The 21,717-nt window shown below is 36.0% G+C and overlaps 1 protein-coding gene across 5 annotated transcripts in view; it reads left to right on the top strand.

Annotated features, from left to right (window-relative positions):
• The window catches only part of LOC128211183 (attractin-like protein 1), a 47,800-nt gene extending 26,429 nt beyond the window's left edge, over positions 1-21,371 (top strand). For 4 of the 5 annotated variants that reach the window (XM_052915644.1, XM_052915642.1, XM_052915641.1 and 1 more), the window contains 11 exons: positions 744-884; positions 1,338-1,431; positions 1,771-1,826; positions 2,265-2,359; positions 3,629-3,698; positions 4,841-4,992; positions 6,136-6,194; positions 9,018-9,096; positions 9,505-9,636; positions 13,878-14,031; positions 16,459-21,371. In XM_052915644.1, coding sequence (XP_052771604.1) covers positions 744-884; positions 1,338-1,431; positions 1,771-1,826; positions 2,265-2,359; positions 3,629-3,698; positions 4,841-4,992; positions 6,136-6,194; positions 9,018-9,096; positions 9,505-9,636; positions 13,878-14,031; positions 16,459-16,547 — 1,121 coding nt within the window. In that variant the 3' untranslated portion in view covers positions 16,548-21,371. Of the gene's footprint in view, positions 1-743; positions 885-1,337; positions 1,432-1,770; positions 1,827-2,264; positions 2,360-3,628; positions 3,699-4,840; positions 4,993-6,135; positions 6,195-8,072; positions 8,997-9,017; positions 9,097-9,504; positions 9,637-13,877; positions 14,032-16,458 lie in introns of those variants that run through there. The other variant, XM_052915645.1, reaches the window with a different exon arrangement.
• The last annotated feature ends 346 nt before the right edge of the window (positions 21,372-21,717 follow it).

Here is a 21,717-nt window from a genome sequence, read left to right as displayed (position 1 = left end):
ATGTTTTAATGACAAATGTTGATTACCTGAAATTTTCTGAGCAAGACAGCAAAACATTTTAAAGGACAATTTTTATCAGGGAATGATTTACCCATTATTAAGCATTTGCGGTGAAATAAAAACTAAATCGTTTTATGTGATTATATTGTTTTAGATATTTCATTCAAAGGGAACAAGCATAACATAATTTCAAATTAAGGTCAAAACGATACAGCTAAGGCCACTCCAAGTTGATTATTTGTTAAGGGTCATTGGATGGGTTATGTTTTCAGCCTTTTCAGCAGCTAATTGTATAAAACTAATCAATTGTCCACTGGTTATTGTTTGGCTCATTTACATATTAAAATGATTTGATTGGTTAGTTGTTATTATCAGAGAAATATTGACCAGTCAATAAACATTTTGGATAACTTTGACTAAACTGAAAACTTAACTGGTAATACATAATTGGTTACAGAAGGATTCAAATTAAGCTAAAAGATAGCTTTTATAGGACTAAATCATTAGTGGTATTAGAATGGTTTGAGTGCAGGAATGTATGATGTTATAAGTTTAATGTTGTGTATGATGTTTATGATACATAATGATAATTATTGGTGAAATCTAAGATCAGGTTTATTTTCTAGTGGGGAAAGGAGGTTTTGAAATTTAATTAGAACCTGATGCTAAACAATAAAACAACTTTGTATCTGAAAGTCTTATTTAGAAAATATTTCAGAAAGATTTTGTTTTTCATATTTTAGTATGTCAGTGTAATGGTCACAGCTCCTGTACAAATGTTTCTGACCAATGTGACGCCTGCCAGAACCTCACAACAGGAGACCACTGTGAACAGTGTATCCAGGGTTACCATGGCAACCCAAGGAATGGCGGAAACTGTACTGGTATGACTAAACCTATTTTGCTCCAATCTTTGTGTTTTAGAATTTCATACTTGTTTGAGTCAGTTTTTCGAAATAATCATTTGGGATTAAGTTTGTTAAACAAATTCTCTTTTATACTGCCAAAACAGTTTTAATACATGCCAAAAAATGGATTTATTTCATATTTTCTATATCCAATCTTATTTACACACAGACTTTTATTCAGCAATGAAACACCTTATTGAGTTCCAGGAAATTATTTTAATTTTGCGTAATCAAATGACCTGGTTAGTGGGCGTTGGCAGTGTTGCACATATCATAAAGAACTGATAATGAACAGTTTCACTGGCAATGAATCCTATGACAATGAATCTCGATCCAACTGTCAGAGACTGCTGATTATTCCTTGGGTGTGTTTTATGCAATATTTAGTAGAAGATCATATAGTAGTTAATGCTACAATTCTGTTTCCAGCTTGCAGTTGTAATGGCCAGGCAGAAAATTGTAATTCAGAAACTGGCGCTTGTTTCTGTCGCACACGAGGAGTAAAGGGACATAACTGCAATGTGTAAGTTAGGGAATATTGAAATATATTTATTTTTACTGCTTTTTGAATGACTTATGAATGAGAGGGTTTGAATAAGAGGTCATCGTGTGCATTCAAAAATACAGCTTCACTTCATGTCACAAACAAGAATGCTCTATTTTACCGAAAAATATCAGTTTCCAGGATGATATTTTTCATTAAAATCTAGCTATTTTCTTAAACTATATAAAACAGCAAACAAGTAATCCAGCGGGGACATTATACTGAGAGGACAGTGATTATATCAGACATGAAGGTGAGGAGGGAGCATAGTATATTATATTGATACAGTTTTTACGGTTTAGTTACTCTTTTTTGCAGATGTGATACAGACAACAACTACTTTGGAAATCCCAACAATGGAGGCACTTGTTATTGTAAGTTCTAACTTATTATTTCATGTATACACATATTTGAAGTCCAAATTAAAAAAACAAAACAACGAAACATCAACAATGAAAATTAAACCAGTCTAAAGATGTAAATAATGGAATGAGAAAGGTATTCCAGTCTCTCAGCTTTCCCTTATATACAATGTATTCTCTGTACATGGTAGAAATGAATAAAATGGAAATTTTGTCCAATTAAAGGGAAAAACATGCTAAAAAGCTTCAATTCGTAAATGAAGAAACTGTTCCAATCATTATTGACTTAAAACATTATTGCTTGTGCATATATCATGTCCATTGTAACCTAAATCTTCAGCCTAAAGTAGAACATATCGTTACCTTAGTGCAATAACTCAATAACTGCTATATGACATATGAGGGCGCTTGATGCTAACTTTAACATATACGTGTACTTCATTGTTCTAGATGACCTCAGAACGGACTACCAGTTCACCTTCAATCTGTCCAAGAATGATGACAAACATTACACTGGAATCAACTTCATGAACATACCTCAGGCTGTGAGTATTATTTCATATGAATCAACTTCATGAACATACCTCAGTCTGTAAGTATTATTACATATGAGTCAACTTCATGAACATACCTCAGGCTGTGAGTATTATTTCATATGAATCAACTTCATGAACATACCTCAGTCTGTAAGTATTATTACATATGAGTCAACTTCATTAACATACCTCAGGCTGTAGGTAGTATAACATATGAATCAACTTCATTAACATACCTCAGGCTGTAGGTAGTATTACATATGAATCAACTTCATGAACATATAACATATGAATCAACTTCATTAACATACCTCAGGCTGTAGGTAGTATTACATATGAATCAACTTCATGAACATACCTCAGGCTGTAAGTAGTATTACATATGAATCAACTTCATGAGCATACCTCAGGCTGAAGGTAGTATTACATATGAATCAACTTCATGAGCATACCTCAGGCTGAAGGTAGTATAACATATGAATCAACTTCATTAACATACCTCAGGCTGTAGGTAGTATTACATATGAATCAACTTCATGAACATATTACATATGAATCAACTTCATTAATATACCTCAGGCTGTAGGTAGTATTACATATGAATCAACTTCATGAACATACCTCAGGCTGTAAGTAGTATTACATATGAATCAACTTCATTAACATACCTCAGGCTGTAAGTAGTATTACATATGAATCAACTTCATGAACATACCTCAGACTGTAAGTAGTATTACATATGAATCAACTTCATTAACATACCTCAGACTGTAGGTAGTATTACATATGAATCAACTTTATGAACATATTACATATGAATCAACTTCATGAACATATTACATATGAATCAACTTCATTAACATACCTCAGACTGTAGGTAGTATTACATATGAATCAACTTTATGAACATATTACATATGAATCAACTTCATGAACATATTACATATGAATCAACTTCATTAACATACCTCAGACTGTAGGTAGTATTACATATGAATCAACTTTATGAACATATTACATATGAATCAACTTCATTAACATACCTCAGGCTGTAGGTAGTATTACATATGAATCAACTTTATGAACATATTACATATGAATCAACTTCATGAACATACCTCATGCATTGAATATTATTGACAGCTGACACATCTAGAAAAACTATTTTGTTCGCCGCGAACTCTGTTTTGTTGGCCAATGACACATGCAGTGAGGTCTGTTCTGTTTTGTTGGCTGACGACACATGTATATAGTCTATCTTCCTGTTTTTTTTAACAGAATGACAGAGATGTGGATTTCACATTGAATTGCTCTGGAGCTGCATACATCAACATCACATACAAGTCAAGTAAGTCATACTTGCGGTATAAGGTGTATACTACTTGATTTAAGTAGTTTTTAGAACATTTTTACTCACAATGTTAGGTATTTAAGCATTGGGGATTTTGTCTGTCCATGCAAAAGCTGGGGTGGGGGATGGGGGGGGGGGGACATCACAGTAACCTGTAGGCAACCTAATAGAATAATTTCAAAATTCTGCCATAATGAAAACTTAAGTGTACACTCATTCTATGATGAACACTGGTTGTGAACTTGTCTTTAAATAATTTGAGATGGTACTTTAACTGTGTTTTGGTCAAACTGAGGGCAAGATTTGAAGCCTGGCTCAAAGATGCTGTTTTAAAGTGAAATTTTATTACCAGTACATCAGTAGTAATGTGCTACATGTTACTATTCTTGCTGCTATTTTCGGAGTCTAGTTCAAGGTTTGATGCAAATCCATTCTTGATGACTGATAATGGCAATCAGGGCTTCTAAAAACCGGCAATATGCCGGTCTGGACCGATTTTGACCAAGCCAGACCGATTTCAGTTTCAAAATGTGTAAAAAAATCGGTCCGAAATTTTCTCATTTGTTTTTAAATTTCGGTCCAAAACGACTAGGTCAGTAAAAGTTGTAGAAATTGTAATACACAAATATTTATGGGTCATTCACCCATTCAAAACTGCCCCATTCAAAACTGCCCCCAAAAGAGGGTCCGGACCAATTGAGGTTCCAAAATTTTAGAAGCCCTGATGGCAATGCTCCTCTTTTTAGGGTCACTTTGGTGATTTGGCCTACAAATGATATAATTGTCTTTACAATATTATGTTATTCCTTTAACCATCATGTTGAATGATTATTATACCTGGTGACCACATACAAATTCTGGTATCATTTGAAAAGAGTATTACATACTGATATATACAGATAAAGTAATTGGAGTTTCGAATTGTGTACTATATTAATTAAACTAAAACCAAATTAGAAATTACCTATTTTGTAATCTTTGAGTGAGTGTTGGTAATAATATATCTGGGTATTTATAACATATTCTTTCTCTTCCTGTTTAAAAAACAAATAATACTAGTATAATATGGGGTTTCCAGGCATCCAAAATTGACATAATTGAGTATTAGCTGCCTTATTGAACCTTGTTCTGTACTGCAGGGTCCCACCCCCAGGAGCAGTTCCTTACCAAGAACTACATGTGTACGCTGTTCCGCTCCAAGTTTGAACACAAGGATTACAACTTTGGGCCTGACGATAATGTCACCTTCTACGTCTATGTTTACGGCTTTGCCACTCCCTTCTGGCTTCAGGTTGGTGGATTAAGATATATGCCTTATTTCTTTTCGCCATAAATTGGCATGATCCACTTCGAAAAAGCGGGGTAATGCTTTGCACATGATTACTTAAGTGTTTTTGGGACTTAGGTCCCTAAAATTTGGTAGGGAGGTTGGTCAGGACCAGCAGATAATCCTTATTGATTTTAAGGTCAGTATGTCAAAGGTCAAAGTCACGGTGACCTTGGACACAAAAAAGCTTGTCAGATTTATAACCAGAATCTGCTTGGTCTAACGGACCTCATATTTGGTAGGGAGGTTGGTCATGATCAGTAGATGACCCCTTTTGAAAATGAGGTCAGTAGGTCAAAGAGGATGGTTGTAGTGACATTGAGCACAAAAATTGTCCAATTGATAACTCACTAAAGTATGCTTCGTCCTATGGTCCTTAAACTTGGTAGGAGGTTGGTCGTTACCAACATATGACTCATTGGTTACCTTTGACACAAAAAGCTTGTCTGATTGTTAACTAGAGTATGGCCTACGGTCCTCAAATTTGGTAGAGTGGTTGGACATTACCTCAAGATGACCCCTATTGATTTTGAGGTCAGCAGGTCAAAATTCAGAAAAGGTCCAAAAGACTTATTGGCTGCCATTAGGGGGTCATAGATGTTTTACAAACATCTCTTGTGCTTTAATAGTGGCTATCCGTCTGACAATGTCCCATCATGGGAATTTGTCACATGACTGTGATAGCTCTTGTTAATTCTATATTTTTATATAATCCCAAATTTGAAGACAAATATAAGAGTATATGAATCACTTTTGAGTCTGTTTCTTAGCACACACCAGAACCAGTCCTCATTCTTAAAGGCAGTGAGAAAGATCTCCTGGTCACATGTTGGGCTTGAACCCATGAATTTGAGATGAGAGGCAGACATCTATTCTACTAGACCTCCCTGACTTTCTTGCTTAAATTGAAATAGTTAAACATGTTCTAATTACTTCTCTTTGATAATTAAACCAATGTCTCTTAAAAAAAAAATTGAAATGTCCCTGAAAAGAAATCCGAATCGTTATCATAACATTTCTTATGCATAAACATGTGGTTTTTTTAACAAAACAAAACACCTGTTATTGTTTTCATAATTTCATAATTTGATTTTGTTCCTCTTTCAGATTTCTTTCTCCCAGTTTCCAAAAATAGATCTGGTCCATTTCTTTGTGACTTTCTTCAGGTAAGTGACATTTACACAATGCAAGTGTGTTGATGACTGACAGTTTTAAATGACAAAAGGTTAAAAAGTTATGTGTTAGTGGCTGACCATAATTTTTAGCTCGACTATTCGAACAATAAGGAGAGCTATACTACTCACCCAAGCGTCGGCGTCGGCGTCACCCCTTGGTAAAGGTTTTGCGTGCCAGCAGACATAGGTTAATATCTCAGCAACTACTTGAGGTATTGCATTGAGACTTTATACAATGGTACTCAACCATCCAACCTACTTAATTAACCAAGTTAGATAACTTTAGTTTGCATTTAATGCCAATAATAGGCCTTTATTATTTGACTTAAAAATACTGGTTAAGGTTTTGCGTGCAAGCACACATAGGTTAATATCTCAGCAACTACTTGAGGTGTTGCATTGAGACTTGATACAATGGTACTCAACCATCCAACCTACTTAATTAACCAAGTTAGATAACTCTAGTTTGCCTTTAATGCAAATAATAGGCCTTTATTATTTGACTTAGAAATTCTGGTTAAGGTTTTGCGTGCAAGCACACATAGGTTAATATCTCAGCAACTACTGGAGTTATTGCATTGAGAATCGATACAATGGTACTCTACCATCCAACCTACTTAATTAACCAAGTAAGATAACTTTAATTTGCATTTTATGCAAAAAATTGCCCTTTATTATTTGACTTAGAAATTCTGGTTAAAGTTTTGCATGCAAGCACACATAGGTTAATATCTCAGCAACTGCTTGAGGTATTGCATTGAGACTTGATACAATGGTACTCAACCATCCAACCTACTTAATTAACCAAGTTAGATAACTCTAGTTTGCATTTAATGCAAATAATTGCCCTTTATTACTCGACTTAGAAATTCTGGTTAAGGTTTTGCGTGCAAGCACACATAGGTTAATATCTCAGCAACTGCTTGAGGTATTGCATTGAGACTTGATACAATGGTACTCAACCATCCAACCTATTAAAATAATCAAGTTAGATAACTCTAGTTTGCATTTTATGCAAAATAATTGCCCTTTATTATTTGATTTAGAAATTCTGGCTAAGGTTTTGCATGTAACCACATTTAAGTTAATATCTCAGCAACTACTGGATGTATTGCATTGAGACTTTATAAAATGGTACTCAACCATCCAATCTACTTTAATAACAAAGTAAGATAACTCTAGTTTGCATTAAATTCCAATAATGTCCCCTTTTTTATTTGACATGGAAATTCTGGTTAAGGTTTTGCATATAACCACTTTTAAGTCAATACCTCAGCGAATACATCATGTATTGCATCGAAACTTTACACACAGGCTCCCAACCATTTAACCTTCTTATTTAATCAAGTTAGATAACTCTATCTTTCATATTATATATTTTTTGCCCCTTTATTATGCGACTTAGAAATTCTGGTTAAGGTCTTGCATGTTAGCACACATAGGATATTATCTCAGCAATTACTTGATGTATTGCATTGAACCTTTATACAATGGTATTCAACCACCCAACCTAATTGAATAACCAAGTTAGATAACTGTATTTTGCAAATAATGGGCCTTTATTATTACACTTAAAAATTCTGGTTAAATTTTTTCATGTAAATACATTTATGTTAATATCTCAGCACATCATGTATTCCATTGGAATCTAATCTAACAGTGATCCATGCATGTTTCGCCAAAACTTTTCAATCCTTACACTGAAAAGCGGCGGAATAGTCGAGCGCGCTGTCTCTGTGACAGCTCTTGTTAAGGTTAAAAATGTGTGTAATTGTATATGCCACATACATATTATGTTCATCATCCATTTTGTTTGAAGAATTTTGTAAGACAGGAATTGAAAACTTGCATTCTTTTGATTTTTTACAGGGGACTACTTAACTTTTTCAAGCGATCCTGAAGGGACACCAACATTTGAACTAAAGTGTCCCCTCCTGAAATCAAGAGTCCCCTTCCACTTTTACCTTTTTTTTTTACATGTTTTAATGTTTTAATATTAAATTCAACATACAAATGCTTTTTTTTTATTATTTAATTTGAAAATCCACTATACCGGTACACCATATTATACATGTTACATCAAGTAATGTCTTCGGTAGCTCATAGCACAATGTTACTGTAACATCTCTAAGGTCACATCATTAACTCATCATAGTTGGCTACATTTTTGGCCGATTCTGGCACATAAGCGAAATAATTCCACATATTGTACCAATAATAAATCGATGATGTGAACAACAAAATGTAAGTGTTAATCCATATGCATGCCCACAATTCTTAAATACAATGCCTAATAGTTAGCATGGCAACTTCAATATTGCGCACTGTGAAATGACCTGTCTATTTATAGATTCATGATGTAACTATAGTCACAAACAAAGTTAGCCATGCTTTTGCTTTGGTGTGTGCAGCCTATTATTAATGATAATATCATTTTTACATGCACTTTCAAGAAATGTAGACACTATTTCTTTATTCATATTAAGATTTATCGGCCAGAAATTTATGTGTCCCAACAGAATACCGGACTGAACCGAAGTTCAGGTGTCCTCTCTGAAAAATTGGTGTCCTCGGGATCCTGGGAACCCTTTAGTGTCAAACACTGTTATTTATTCACTAAGCAATTTTTTTGTGTGAGTTTTCCTGTGAACATATGTTTTAAATGTTTCTTTAACATCGCATCTGATGTTATGACAACACTTTCTGTGAACAAATATTTCTATGACATTGAATCTGATTTAATGACATCACTTCCTGTGAACATTTGTTTTTATGACATCATATTTGAACTATGACATCACTTTCTTTTTATAGCTGTTTCCTGTCACTGTTGATCATCGCCGCTGTGCTGTATAAGATCAAACACAAGTATGACAGCTACAGGCGAAGACAGGTTGGTTCAGTATTATATATGAGCTGAGGTTAAGTCCTATGCATTAAAACACCAAAATGTGCTTCAGAAACAGTAAACACAATAATATATCTGTGACTTGAGATTTTTCATTAACATAGTTCACAAGCACAAAATATTCTTTCCTTCTTAAGGTAATTGTCCCATAAGCATTTTTTTTGAGATGGTGATGCTAGTTGCCTTACTCTTCTTAGTTTTCTATAAACAAAACTCACAAGCTTGTTCAGTTTCTCATGGTTTGGATGTTAGAAATGGCCAGCTGTCAGTTTGCGACTTCTCTGCTCCAAATCAAACAGACATTGTATAAGCCCATTTCCATATCTATCAATATACATGTATCTCAAAGACCTTTGTTACAATAATGTTCACCTATTGTTACACTAATTTTAGCGCCTGATGGTTGAGATGGAAGAAATGGCCAGCCGTCCATTTGCCGCCACTTTGCTCGAGGTGGAGCAGAAATCAGATCAGGCCGTGGCAGAGAAGAAAGACACAGGCACTGAACTCAGGAAAAGGAAAAGGGTAACACAGTTTTCATGACTTGAAGTTTATTTCAAAAATTGTTGTTAGCATAAAGTTTAGACAAGTTAACTTTATTATAGAATATTAAGTGTGCTTAGGCCTTGGGAGTGGAAGATTGCATGAATATGAACAGTGTGATTAGGCCCTGGTAGTGGAAGATTGCATGAACATGAACAGTGTGATTAGGCCCTGGTAGTGGAAGATTGCATGAACATGAACAGTGTGATTAGGCCCTGGTAGTGGAAGATTGCATGAACATGAACAGTGTGATTAGGCCCTGGGAGTGGAAGATTGCATGAACATGAACAGTGTGATAAGGGCCTGGTAGTGGAAGATTGCATGAACATGAACAGTGTGATTAGGCCCTGGGAGTGGAAGATTGCATGAACATGAACAATGTGATTAGGCCCTGGTAGTGGAAGATTGCATGAATATGAACAGTGTGATTAGGCCCTGTGAGTGGAAGATTGCATGAATATGATCAGTATGATTAGGTCGTGGGAGTGGAAGATTGCATGAATATGATCAGTATGATTAGGTCGTGGGAGTGGAAGATTGCATGAATATGATCAGTATGATTAGGTCGTGGGAGTGGAAGATTGCATGAATATGAACATTGTGATTAGGCCGTGGGAGTGGAAGATGGCATGATGTTATCAGTGTGATAAGGCCCTGGGAGTGGAAGATTACATGAATATGATCAGCATGATTAGGCGGTGGGAGTGGAAGATTGCTTGAATTTGATCAGGATGGTTAGGCAGTGGGAGTAAAACAATGCATCAATATCATCAGTGCTAAAGGGTAAAACACAACAAAAGTTGGTAATTTGATTTCTAATAGTAAGAGGTGGTGTAGTCATGAAGTGACTGCTTGTTACGGAAGGGGTCATGAGTCATAGTCTCTCAAAATGGACAGCAGTACTAGTTTAGACCCAGGTCCACACATGAACCAATCAGCTTAAGACTTTTATAGCTGGAAAATCAGTATTAACTAGGGATGGCAACGAGTACCCGAGTACTCGATCGAACCTCTGAGTACTCGAGTACCAAATCACTACTCGAGTACTCGGAAAAAAAAATCTATAAAAATCACCAAATACACGATTTACAGATAAAATAGATCTGGTTAGTTGCCAAGAGGACAATTTACGGTCCCTCTAATCCCCGCTGTGTACACAATTGACCTCAATAAATTAGTTGACAGTTGTTGTGATAGTTGCAAAATGTCAACAAAGGACCCCTATTTCAAATTAGTACTGATGTCAATTAGCAAAGTTTTGATAGCGGTACTTTCACCTACACAATTCTATTGTATACCAATTAGTGACCTATCACCAAACAATGGACGCTAACGAGCGAAAGAGCATCGACCGTTACGAGAATTGATTTCTTAATGGGCGTATTTTAACTATTTTTGCAATGATTATCACAATTAATTGGTTGATATTTTAAATCAAGAATTATGAATATTAATGAGGTAAACAACAATTACACAGTACGAAAAACTATCATTTTAAAAAAATAATTTGTTGAGTAAACAACTGAACTTGAATTTCGTTCACTATTTTTATGTATGCTATTAATTTCCGTTCATTGTAATTCTGATTTTTGCAGTGCATACTTGTATATAGTAAAACGAATAAGCCTGAAACAACATTTGGTTTCTTTTTATTAGCTCACCTGTCACTTTGTGACAAGGTGAGCTTTTGTGATCGCCTTTTGTCCGGCGTGCGTCGTCCGTCAACAATTTACTTAAAAGACATCTCCTCCTTAACCGCTGGGCCAATATTAATAAAACTTCATAGGGATGTTCCTTGGGTGGTCTTCTATCAAAGTTGTTCAAAGAATTCAATTCCATGCAGAACTCTGGTTGCCATGGCAACCAAAAGGAAAAACTTTAAAAATCTTCTTCTCCCAAACCACAAGGCTTAGGCCGTTGATATATGGTAGGTAGGATCACCAAATGGTCCTCTACCAAGATTGTTCAAATTATGGCCCTTGGGTCAAAATTGGCCCCGCCCCGGGGGGTCATGGGTTTTCTCTATATGTTTATAGTGAAAACTTAAAAAATCTTCTCCTCTGAACTTACTTGGACTAGAGCTTAGATATTTGGCATGATTCATCGTCTAGTGGACCATTACAAAGATTGTTCAAATTATGGCCTTGGGGTCAAAATTGGCCCCGCCCCGGGGGGTCATGGGTTTTCTCTATATGTTTATAGTGAAAACTTCAAAAATCTTCTCCTCTGAACTTACTTGGCCTAGAGCTTAGATATTTGGCATGATTCATCGTCTAGTGGACCTCTACCAAGTTTGTTCAAATTATGGCTCTGGGGTCAAAATTGGCCCCGCCCTGGGGGGTCATGGGTATTCTCTATATGTTTATAGTTAAAACTTAAAAAATCTTCTCCTCTGAACATACTTGGACTAGAGCTTAGATATTTGGCATGATTCATCGTCTAGTGGACCTTTACAAAGATTGTTCAAATTATGGCCTTGGGGTCAAAATTGGCCCCGCCCCGGGGGGTCATGGGTATACTTGATATGTTTATAGTTAAAACTTCAAAAATCTTCTCCTCTTAACTTACTTGGACTAGAGCTTAGATATTTGGCATGATTCATCGTCTAGTGGACCTCTACAAAGATTATTCAAATTATGGCCTTGGGGTCAAAATTGGCCCCGCCCCGGGGGTCATGGGTATACTTGATATGTTTATAGTTAAAACTTCAAAAATCAAAAATCACCTCTAAACTTACGTTGCTTAGAGCTTAGATATTTGGCATGATTCATCGTCTAGTGGACCTCTACAAAGATTGTTCAAATTATGGCCTTGGGGTCAAAATTGGCCCCGCCCCGGGGGGTTAGGGTATTCTCTATATGTTTTTAGTTAAAACTTCAAAAATCTTCTCCTTTGAACTTACTTGGACTAGAGCTTAGATATTTGGCATGATTCATCGTCTAGTGGACCTCTACAAAGATTGTTCAAATTATGGCCTTTGGGTCAAAATTGGCCCCGCCCCCTTGGGGGGTCATGGGTTTTCTCTATATGTTTATAGTGAAAACTTCAAAAATCATCTCCTCTGAACTTACGTGGCTTAGAACTTAGATATTTGGCATGATTCATCGTCTAGTGGACCTCTACAAAATTTGTTCAAATTATGGCGCTGGGGTCAAAATTGGCCACACCCCGGGGCTGATGGGTTTTCTCTATATGTGTTATAGTGAAAACTTAAAAAATCTTCTCCGAACTCACAAAGACAAGTAACGTCTTAATTTAAACTGGATAACATATTTAGTACACAACCAATTTTCAATATGGGCCACATACAACAATTAATAACAAATATACATATATAGATACACACGTAAAATCAAGTAGTGACAAGAGCTTAGATATTTGGCATGATATATCATCTAGTTGACTTGTACCAATATTGTTCAATCTTTGGCCCTGGGGTCAAAAAATGGCCCCACCCGGGCGGACATCGGTTTCCTTATATATGTATATGATGAAAACTTAAAAATCTTCTTCTCCGAAACCAAAAGGCGAAGGCCTTAGATATTTGATATGAAGCATCGTTTATTGGACCACTATTAAGATTGTTCAAACTTTAGCCCTGGGGTCAAAATTGGCCATGCCCCATGTTCATAGGCTTAGGTTTTCAATATTTGTATATAATAGAAGCATTAAAAAAAATTCTCTCCGAATTCACAAGGACTAGAGCTATTTGGCATAATACATCATTAAGTGGACCTCTACCTTTATTGTCCAAACTTTGGCATTGGGGTAAAAAATGACCCAGACTTCTAAAAAACCTTAACTACTTTGAACCATCCAGATTTCTTATCAAACCAATGTGCAATATATGACAGGTGAGCGATTCAGGGCCATTTGGCCCTCTTGTATCATTTATTGTTAAAATACTTAATGAAAGTTTACATAAAAGGTGAAAATGAACAAAAATAAGACCAACGCACAATATATGTCATTAACGATACATGTATACACAGTCATGTCTTCGTGAACACATATTCAATTTTTCGGAGTAATCGAGTACCCGAGTACTGGATCGAACGATCGTCCGAGTACTCGAGTATTAATTTTACTACTCGTTGCCATCCCTAGTATAAACTAAAGTTATCAACTAAAGGCTGTTTTGTTTGAAACACTCTTAGACTACTACCGATGTTTGCCATTTGTATTATGTACTGCATAGAAAGATATAAATAATTCATTTTCAGGGAGCAAGTAAACCCAGCCAGATAGCGTTAGAGCCCTTACACAACCAGAAAGCAGCAGTCTTGTCCCTGTTTATTCAGCTTCCATGCGGGGATGAAGAGTGGGCCCCACCTGGAATTTCTGGCCTTTCCATTGGCAGTACTCTAATTTCAATAGGTAGGTTAAACCATCTCAGTAAGTGATAGTGTTGTCACTGGTTTATACAGTTTTAGAAAGGAAGACTGAGCTCCTCCTGAGAGCATAACCAAGGTGCTGTGTACAGAGCTTGACTGGCCACCTTCGAGTGAGCTGAACCAAGGTGTTGTGTACAGAGCTTGACTAGCCTCCTTCAAGTGAGCTGAACCAAGGTGTTGTGTACAGAGCTTGACTAGCCTCCTTCAAGTGAGCTGAACCAAGGTGTTGTGTACAGAGCTTGACTGGCCTCCTTCAAGTGAGCTGAACCAAGGTGTTGTGTACAGAGCTTGACTGGCCACCTTCGAGTGAGCTGAACCAAGGTGTTGTGTACAGAGCCTGACTGGCCTCCTTCGAGTGAGCTGAACCAAGGTGTTGTGTACAGAGCTTGACTGGCCTCCTTCAAGTGACCTGAACCAAGGTGTTGTGTACAGAGCTTGACAGGCCTCCTTTGAGTGAGCTGAACCAAGGTGTTGTGTACAGAGCTTGACTGGCCTCCTTTGAGTGAGCTGAACCAAGGTGTTGTGTACAGAGCTTGACTGGCCTCCTTCGAGTGAGCTGAACCAACGTGTTGTGTACAGAGCTTGACTGGCCTCCTTCGAGTGAGCTGAACCAACGTGTTGTGTACAGAGCCTGACTAGCCTCCTTCGAGTGAGCTGAACCAAGGTGTTGTGTACAGGGCTTGACTGGCCACCTTCGAGTGAGCTGAACCAAGGTGTTGTGTACAGAGCTTGACTGAACCAAGGTGTTGTGAACAGAGCCTGACTAGCCTCCTTCGAGTTAGCTGAACCTGACTTGCCTCCTTCGAGTGAGCTGAACCAAGGTGTTGTGTACAGAGCTTGACTGAACCAAGGTGTTGTGAACAGAGCCTGACTAGCCTCCTTCGAGTTAGCTGAACCTGACTTGCCTCCTTCGAGTGAGCTGAACCAAGGTGTTGTGTACAGAGCTTGACAGGCCTCCTTTGAGTGAGCTGAACCAAGGTGTTGTGTACAGAGCTTGACAGTGAGCTGAACCTGACTTGCCTCCTTCGAGTGAGCTGAACCAACGTGTTGTGTACAGAGCTTGACTGGCCTCCTTCGAGTGAGCTGAACAAGGTGTTGTGTACAGAGCCTGACTAGCCTCCTTCGAGTGAGCTAAACCAAGGTGTTGTGTACAGAGCTTGACTGGCCTCCTTCGAGTGAGCTGAACCAAGGTGTTGTGTACAGAGCTTGACAGGCCTCCTTTGAGTGAGCTGAACCAAGGTGTTGGGTACAGAGCTTGACTGGCCACCTTCGAGTGAGCTGAACCATGGTGTTGTGTACAGAGCTTGACTGGCCACCTTCGAGTGAGCTGAACCAAGATGTTGTGTACACAGCTTGACTAGCCTCCTTCCAGTGAGCTGAACCAAAATGTTGTGTACAGAGCCTGACTAGCCTCCTTCGAATGAGCTGAACCAAGGTGTTGTGTACAGAGCCTGACTAGCCACCTTCCAGTGAGCTGAACCAAGGTGTTGTGTACAGAGCCTGACTGGCCTCCTTCAAGTGAGCTGAACCAAGATGTTGTGTACAAAGTCTGACTAGCCTCCTTCAAGTGAGCTGAACCAAGGTGTTGTGTACAGAGTCTGACTAGCCTCCTTCTAGTGAGCTGAACCAAGGTGTTGTGTACAGAGTCTGATTAGCCTCCTTCTATTGAGCTGAACCAAGGTGTTGTGTACAGAGTCTGACTAGCCTCCTTCGAGTGAGCTGAACCAAGGTGTTGTGTACAGAGTCTGACTAGCCTCCTTCTAGTGAGCTGAACCAAGGTGTTGTGTACAGAGCCTGACTAGCCACCTTCGAGTGAGCTGAACCAAGGTGTTGTGTACAGAGCTTGACTAGCCTCCTTCGAGTGAGCTGAACCAAGGTGTTGTGTACAGAGCTTGACTGGCCTTCTTAGAGTGAGCTGAACCATGGTGTTGTGTACAGAGCTTGACTGGCCTCCTTGAGTGAGCTGAACCAAGGTGTTGTGTACAGAGCCTGACTAGCCTCCTTCCAGTGAGCTGAACCAAGGTGTTGTGTACAGAGTATGACTAGCCTCCTTTAAGAGAGCTTTACCAAGATGTAGTGTACAGAAGAACCTGGGGGACCTCCTTTAAGAGGGCATTATCAACATGTTGAGAATAGAGCCTGACTAGCCTCATTTAAGAGAGTTTAAATAGATATTGGTGTCAGGCAATAATGCAGCCATTGGGAATACAAACCTTCTTAACCTCTTGTAGCCAACAAAACTGCTCACAGTCAAAATGGTGATCATCGGATGTCAGTGGTCTATTCATCATATATTCATATACACATTCTAATATAAATCTGTTTACATTTTAATAAAATGGGAAGGATTTAGTTTGCTGTCGGTTTGTGTATTGGATCATCTTAACACCCACTTAACTTATTTTTTCAGGTCACCAGAGAAAGACCAGCGTAGAATTTCCAAAAGGAGATAAAACCAAACATCACAAGAAATTCAACATACATGACACCAATGTCTAGTACTTACTCATTCGTTGCTGTGTATATATGTATATTGTTATAGTTATTTTGTTCACATTCCTTTTGATATAATACAAGTTTGAAACTGTCTCAAGTCAAGATGGAACGATTATATGTTTAAGAGCTGTTTAAGCCAAAATTTTGAGATAAAGGTCTTGGTTGGTATTCCATTATGGTTTCAAACTTTCAATTTAAACTAGACCAGTGTAGCTTATAAGATTGTTTTGATTAAGTACTAGACATTTACAGAGAGTGCAGACTTTAGCTCATGGAATGACAAACACCCAGTTTGGAGAATTGTGCCTTCGTCACTCTGTAAAATATAAAACACAAATCTGAATTGGAACAAATACCTCAGAGGTAAAACAACATCAGGCTAGACTTTTCTTATATTATGATACATAAACAACAACAACAACAACAACATGTTTTCATTCAAGTTGTTTAAGGAGTATATACGAAGATTTGTTGTTAAGAATGAGAATATTTTTGAGAAAATAATCATGAAAAAAATTAAAAGAACATTACCGAGTATATATAAGTTTTAAAGAGCTGTACATTGTTTAAATTTCACAACGGTTTAATTTTCATGATTTTTCACTCATCCACCATGTCCTGAATTAAAACCTAACGAAATGTTCAATTTACTGCTGCTTTCATTTGTATAATTGATGGTGTCACTAATTTAAAACATCACGAAATTGGTCAAATCCATAAAATTGCGAAAAAAGGACCTTGAAATGAAGGAAATCTGCAATTTCATGTATTATCAGTAGGAAATATTAATGTATAAAATATCTGTTCATTTGATTTATCTTGGTAGCCTTTTTGACAAAATATCCTGTCATGTCTGTGTGCATTCTCTGTGTAACTGGTCACATTAGCTTGGGTGATTTTCGCTGGTAGACTTTCAATACTTGTTTTGAAATGTTGTAAATTTATTCAGGTTATGATTAAATGAATCAGTCCCACTTGATAATATGTCAATATCTCAGTTCTCATATACATACACATTTACATATGTATCTATACATCAAGTGTTTTAAGGCTTTATTCTGTTAGAACACAGCATGTATGGAAAACTAGTTTAATTTTAAAAGAATTTTTATGATTTAAACTTATAAGCCATTGTGACATAATGCTGAAAGGAAGAAATTCTTGCAATATCGCATGAGTTATTTTAAATATAGGCTGAAAAACTCCAACTATTAGAATTCTAAACAACTCTGGCATGAACTTATATCATTGCTAAGCAAATAATGAAAATTGTTTTTATTCATAAATAATTTGTTAAGCATTTCCAATTTTGAGTCATTGAATACATTTAAATACAATCAATGAATCTTATGAAAGATTTTTCAAAGCAATGTCTTTATTTCAACATCTCACTCATTTATCAATGAAATGAGCATGTATAATGGCATTTGTGTCAAATGTGGGACCCAAACTTCTGAGAACACCAGGGGTTAGCTGATCTGACAGAATATGACTTCACTTACATACTCATGAACAACCTTTTTACAATTAGTGTTTTTCACTCATGTGCTGTTATTCAAATACATGATTTATGTTGTGTGAGCTAATGCTTACCTTAATCAATTTCACACAATTTTCATTTTTGTTCAAATATAAAATTGTTTTGTATAATATATGTATATATTATATATATTTTTGTGTACATATTTTGCTGATATGCACAGATTCATAAATTATGTTACGACACTAAATTGCATTCTATATGTAACATGGAGAAATCAGAAAGCTTATTTTAAATTGAATAATTTAGAGCAAGTTAAAAAGTGTACTGTATATGTTATGACTACATGTACATGACCTTTGCATTGCTATTGGAAGTGCTACACAATGTGTATTTATTTAGATTTATTTACAGATGTTTGATGTCTATTACAGCCATATCATTCACAGTATCATTTCATATGGTTGTGATTTGACTCAGAATGGTTTTCCCCATGTTATTATACATGTAGTATTTACTAATGTAGACAAAGAGCTTATAGATCTATTTATAGTTTCACATATGTTTTTTATTATATGGCTTTAGTAGAATATCAGGTGTGTGCTTCCAAGCCATGTGTTCAAATATGATTTATGAAAGCATTTCATGTTTAGACTTTTTTATCTTGTGTGAGAAAAAAAAACTTGGAAGTTGGTAGTTTCATGATACTGTGAAATCATTCGTGGGACATTAATTTTCGTAGATTTCATGGGTTGACTTATTCACAAATTCAAGATCCCAACGAAATCTTGACCTGTAATTCTAAAATCATGCGGTCTAGTTAAAAGGCATACATGAATATACTTGGTCGCGATATACAATTTGTAAGTACCTAAATCATTGGTTATATTTAAGTTAAAGCCAATTATTAGTACTTGCATTCAGTTTTTTGTATGACATTGCCGGAACATTAAAACAAGCTGATTATCAACTTTAATTGGTTATTTCTGAGCTGAATTAATATTACATGCAAAGATAACGAGTGAAGGTAAAAAAGCAATCCAAGAATTTAAGTACCCACTTTATTTTTGGAAAACCACACAATTTTAAGCCCACGAACATAAATGACTACACAGTATAAGATTAAATGTACTGTAGTGGAGAAAAGTGACTGTGCATGATACCAAATCTATCTAAAAAAGGTCAAAAATGTAATGTTTTAAAAAAAAGGATCTTTTTAATGAAGCATTTGGCAATTTCCAGACTAAAATTATGTCAAAATGTTATTTCTGTGAGAGAAACAGTATTTTTAACTGTCACAATTACTTTATTCTGGAAGTATATATTTGTTAAAAGAATTTACCATCTTTCGATGGAATTCATGGCTTTTAAAGCATTAGTTTACCAGTTGGAAATGTAAGGGTATAATATTGAATGTATATTAAGCCATAGTGTACTGCGACATTCTACTACTGGTATAATGATAAAACACTCCATACAATTCTCATTCATATCCAAACTTAATTATATGGCAATATAATAAAAAATTAGCTTTGCCCTTAACATATATTTGGTATGATGTGTTTTGCTTTGTGCCGCCCTGGTATCAATGATGTGTACAATTTGTATTTTCATGTTATTTATCTGTAATTAAACACATATCAATGAATTTAAAAATCTGTATTAATTAAAATTGTATATTATGTGTAAACTCAATATCTTGATTATTGTCATAGTGTGAAAAAGCAGTATCGCTAGAAGCCTTAAATTCAACATTTTTGCAGAACCAGTTTCGTATGATATACTAATCTCAGCCAAAATCATTGGAAAGTTCATATTTTGTTCAGATAATAATACTAGGAAACTCAAATAAGACTAAGTTATCATTATTAAGTGTCCAAGTGATAAGTTAAAATAGTTATTTCATGTTATATTTTGTGTTAAACGTTTATAATGTGCAATTATGTAAACAAAAAATAGTCACACATGTTAGTTGCAAGATTGGTACCTTTGTATGTGTTGAAATGTATCTAAACGAAATTGCCTGTTGTTATATTAGTACGGTCGAACTCTGTTGGCTCGAACTCTCAGGGACTAGCAAAAATACCTTGAGCCTCGGAAATTCAAGCCAAGCAGAAATATTTACCTCGATAAAAAGAAATTTATCCTTCACATCTATTTCAAGTCAACGAGGAATTTGAGCCAATGGAGTTTGAGCCAATGGGGTTCAACTGTATTATCATTGTGTGTGCACTCTCTAGAACTTAAATTCTGCATTGCTATGTCTTTATAAATATAACTATTTTTTTTGTCAATCATATACCAATAGAATTCAGAAACATTATACTGCTCTGTTAAAATTTTAAGAAAGGTTCCTAGCTGCTGGTCAGCTGTGTTCTGATAAGCTTGTCTGTTTCTTGGAGGGAAAGTTGAGGTATTGTCGTAGCCTTGGTGTCATGATGGTCAGCAGAAGTGTGCAAAATATTTAAGCTTGCCCATAATTCAAAATCATTTAAGACGATCAAATGAAACTTGGTATACATGTTGCCAGAGACAATATGCTCACGTTTATCAAGGCTTGTAACTGCTACCAGTAATCATTGGCTCGATTGTTCAGAACTTGTTAAAGTTAACAACATGATTAACGACATCGTTGTTAACTTTCAAATCGTTACTACTCTGGAAGTTTGATGGATACACCCGTGATATGCAGTGTTCTCAACAATGTTTGAGATGACTTGTTTAAGATGAACTTGTTTTATTTGAATATATGAACACATCATGAAATAGTTTGAGTTTAAACTTTAACAACGATGTCGTTATTCACGTTGTTAACATTAACAAAGTTCTGAACAATCGGCCCAATAATTACAAGTTATTTCATTTTTTTCCTTGTTCAACTACAAAACAAACAGACTTGTGATGATGTTTACTCTGCAGTTCTCTTGTTGTATAAATACAAAAATGAAAACTGTCATTCCTGGAATTACTTTTGAGCAGTTTTCCCACTTTATTTGGTATGCATTATTTTTATTTTAAAAACCAATAAATAATGAATTGTTGATATCTTTCTTACATGTTTTAATAATTTCTTTGCTATATATTGTAAATTGTTATGTTGTTTTGTCAGGGAGAGTGTCTAAAAAGCTTGGCATATCTGTGACTTAAGTTGTTATATGGAGCATGAATGAACTTAAACTTTTAGCTCAGCATATATCTATGACTGATGTTGTTATATGGAGCAGGACTGATCATTTCAGCTCAGCATACAAGTTGCTTGTGATGATTAAGTGTTAGCTGAAACAAGTTTGAAATCCAAAGACTGTATATGAATTGGCATACAATGCAAGGATCTGAATAAAAGATAAAAAAAAGATTGTTTTGTGATTTATGCCTTTTTTTTGGCTCGATATCAATTCAGTAGCCTTATGAATCCAATGCATGCACATTTAGTGGTAGGACCTGTAGTAATATCAATTTCAATTTTTGCTTAAACTAAACAATGGGGCTCGACACCATTATTTCCACGAAACAAGCCTAGAATTGTCAATACCAGGTAGTATGAGGCCGACAGTACATCATTATACATGATTTAAAGAATATTTTGTCGATGTCTCAGCTGAGTTAACCCGTTTAAATATAAGATATAATGGTTTCCTAGTTTATCGCCATTTTCACGAAAAAAAAATCACTGTAAACAAACATGGTGGCCAA

The sequence above is a fragment of the Mya arenaria genome, chromosome 12 (assembly GCF_026914265.1).
Source record: "Mya arenaria isolate MELC-2E11 chromosome 12, ASM2691426v1".
Taxonomy (NCBI): Eukaryota; Metazoa; Mollusca; class Bivalvia; order Myida; family Myidae; genus Mya; species Mya arenaria.
This window is presented reverse-complemented; position numbering and strand designations above follow the sequence as displayed.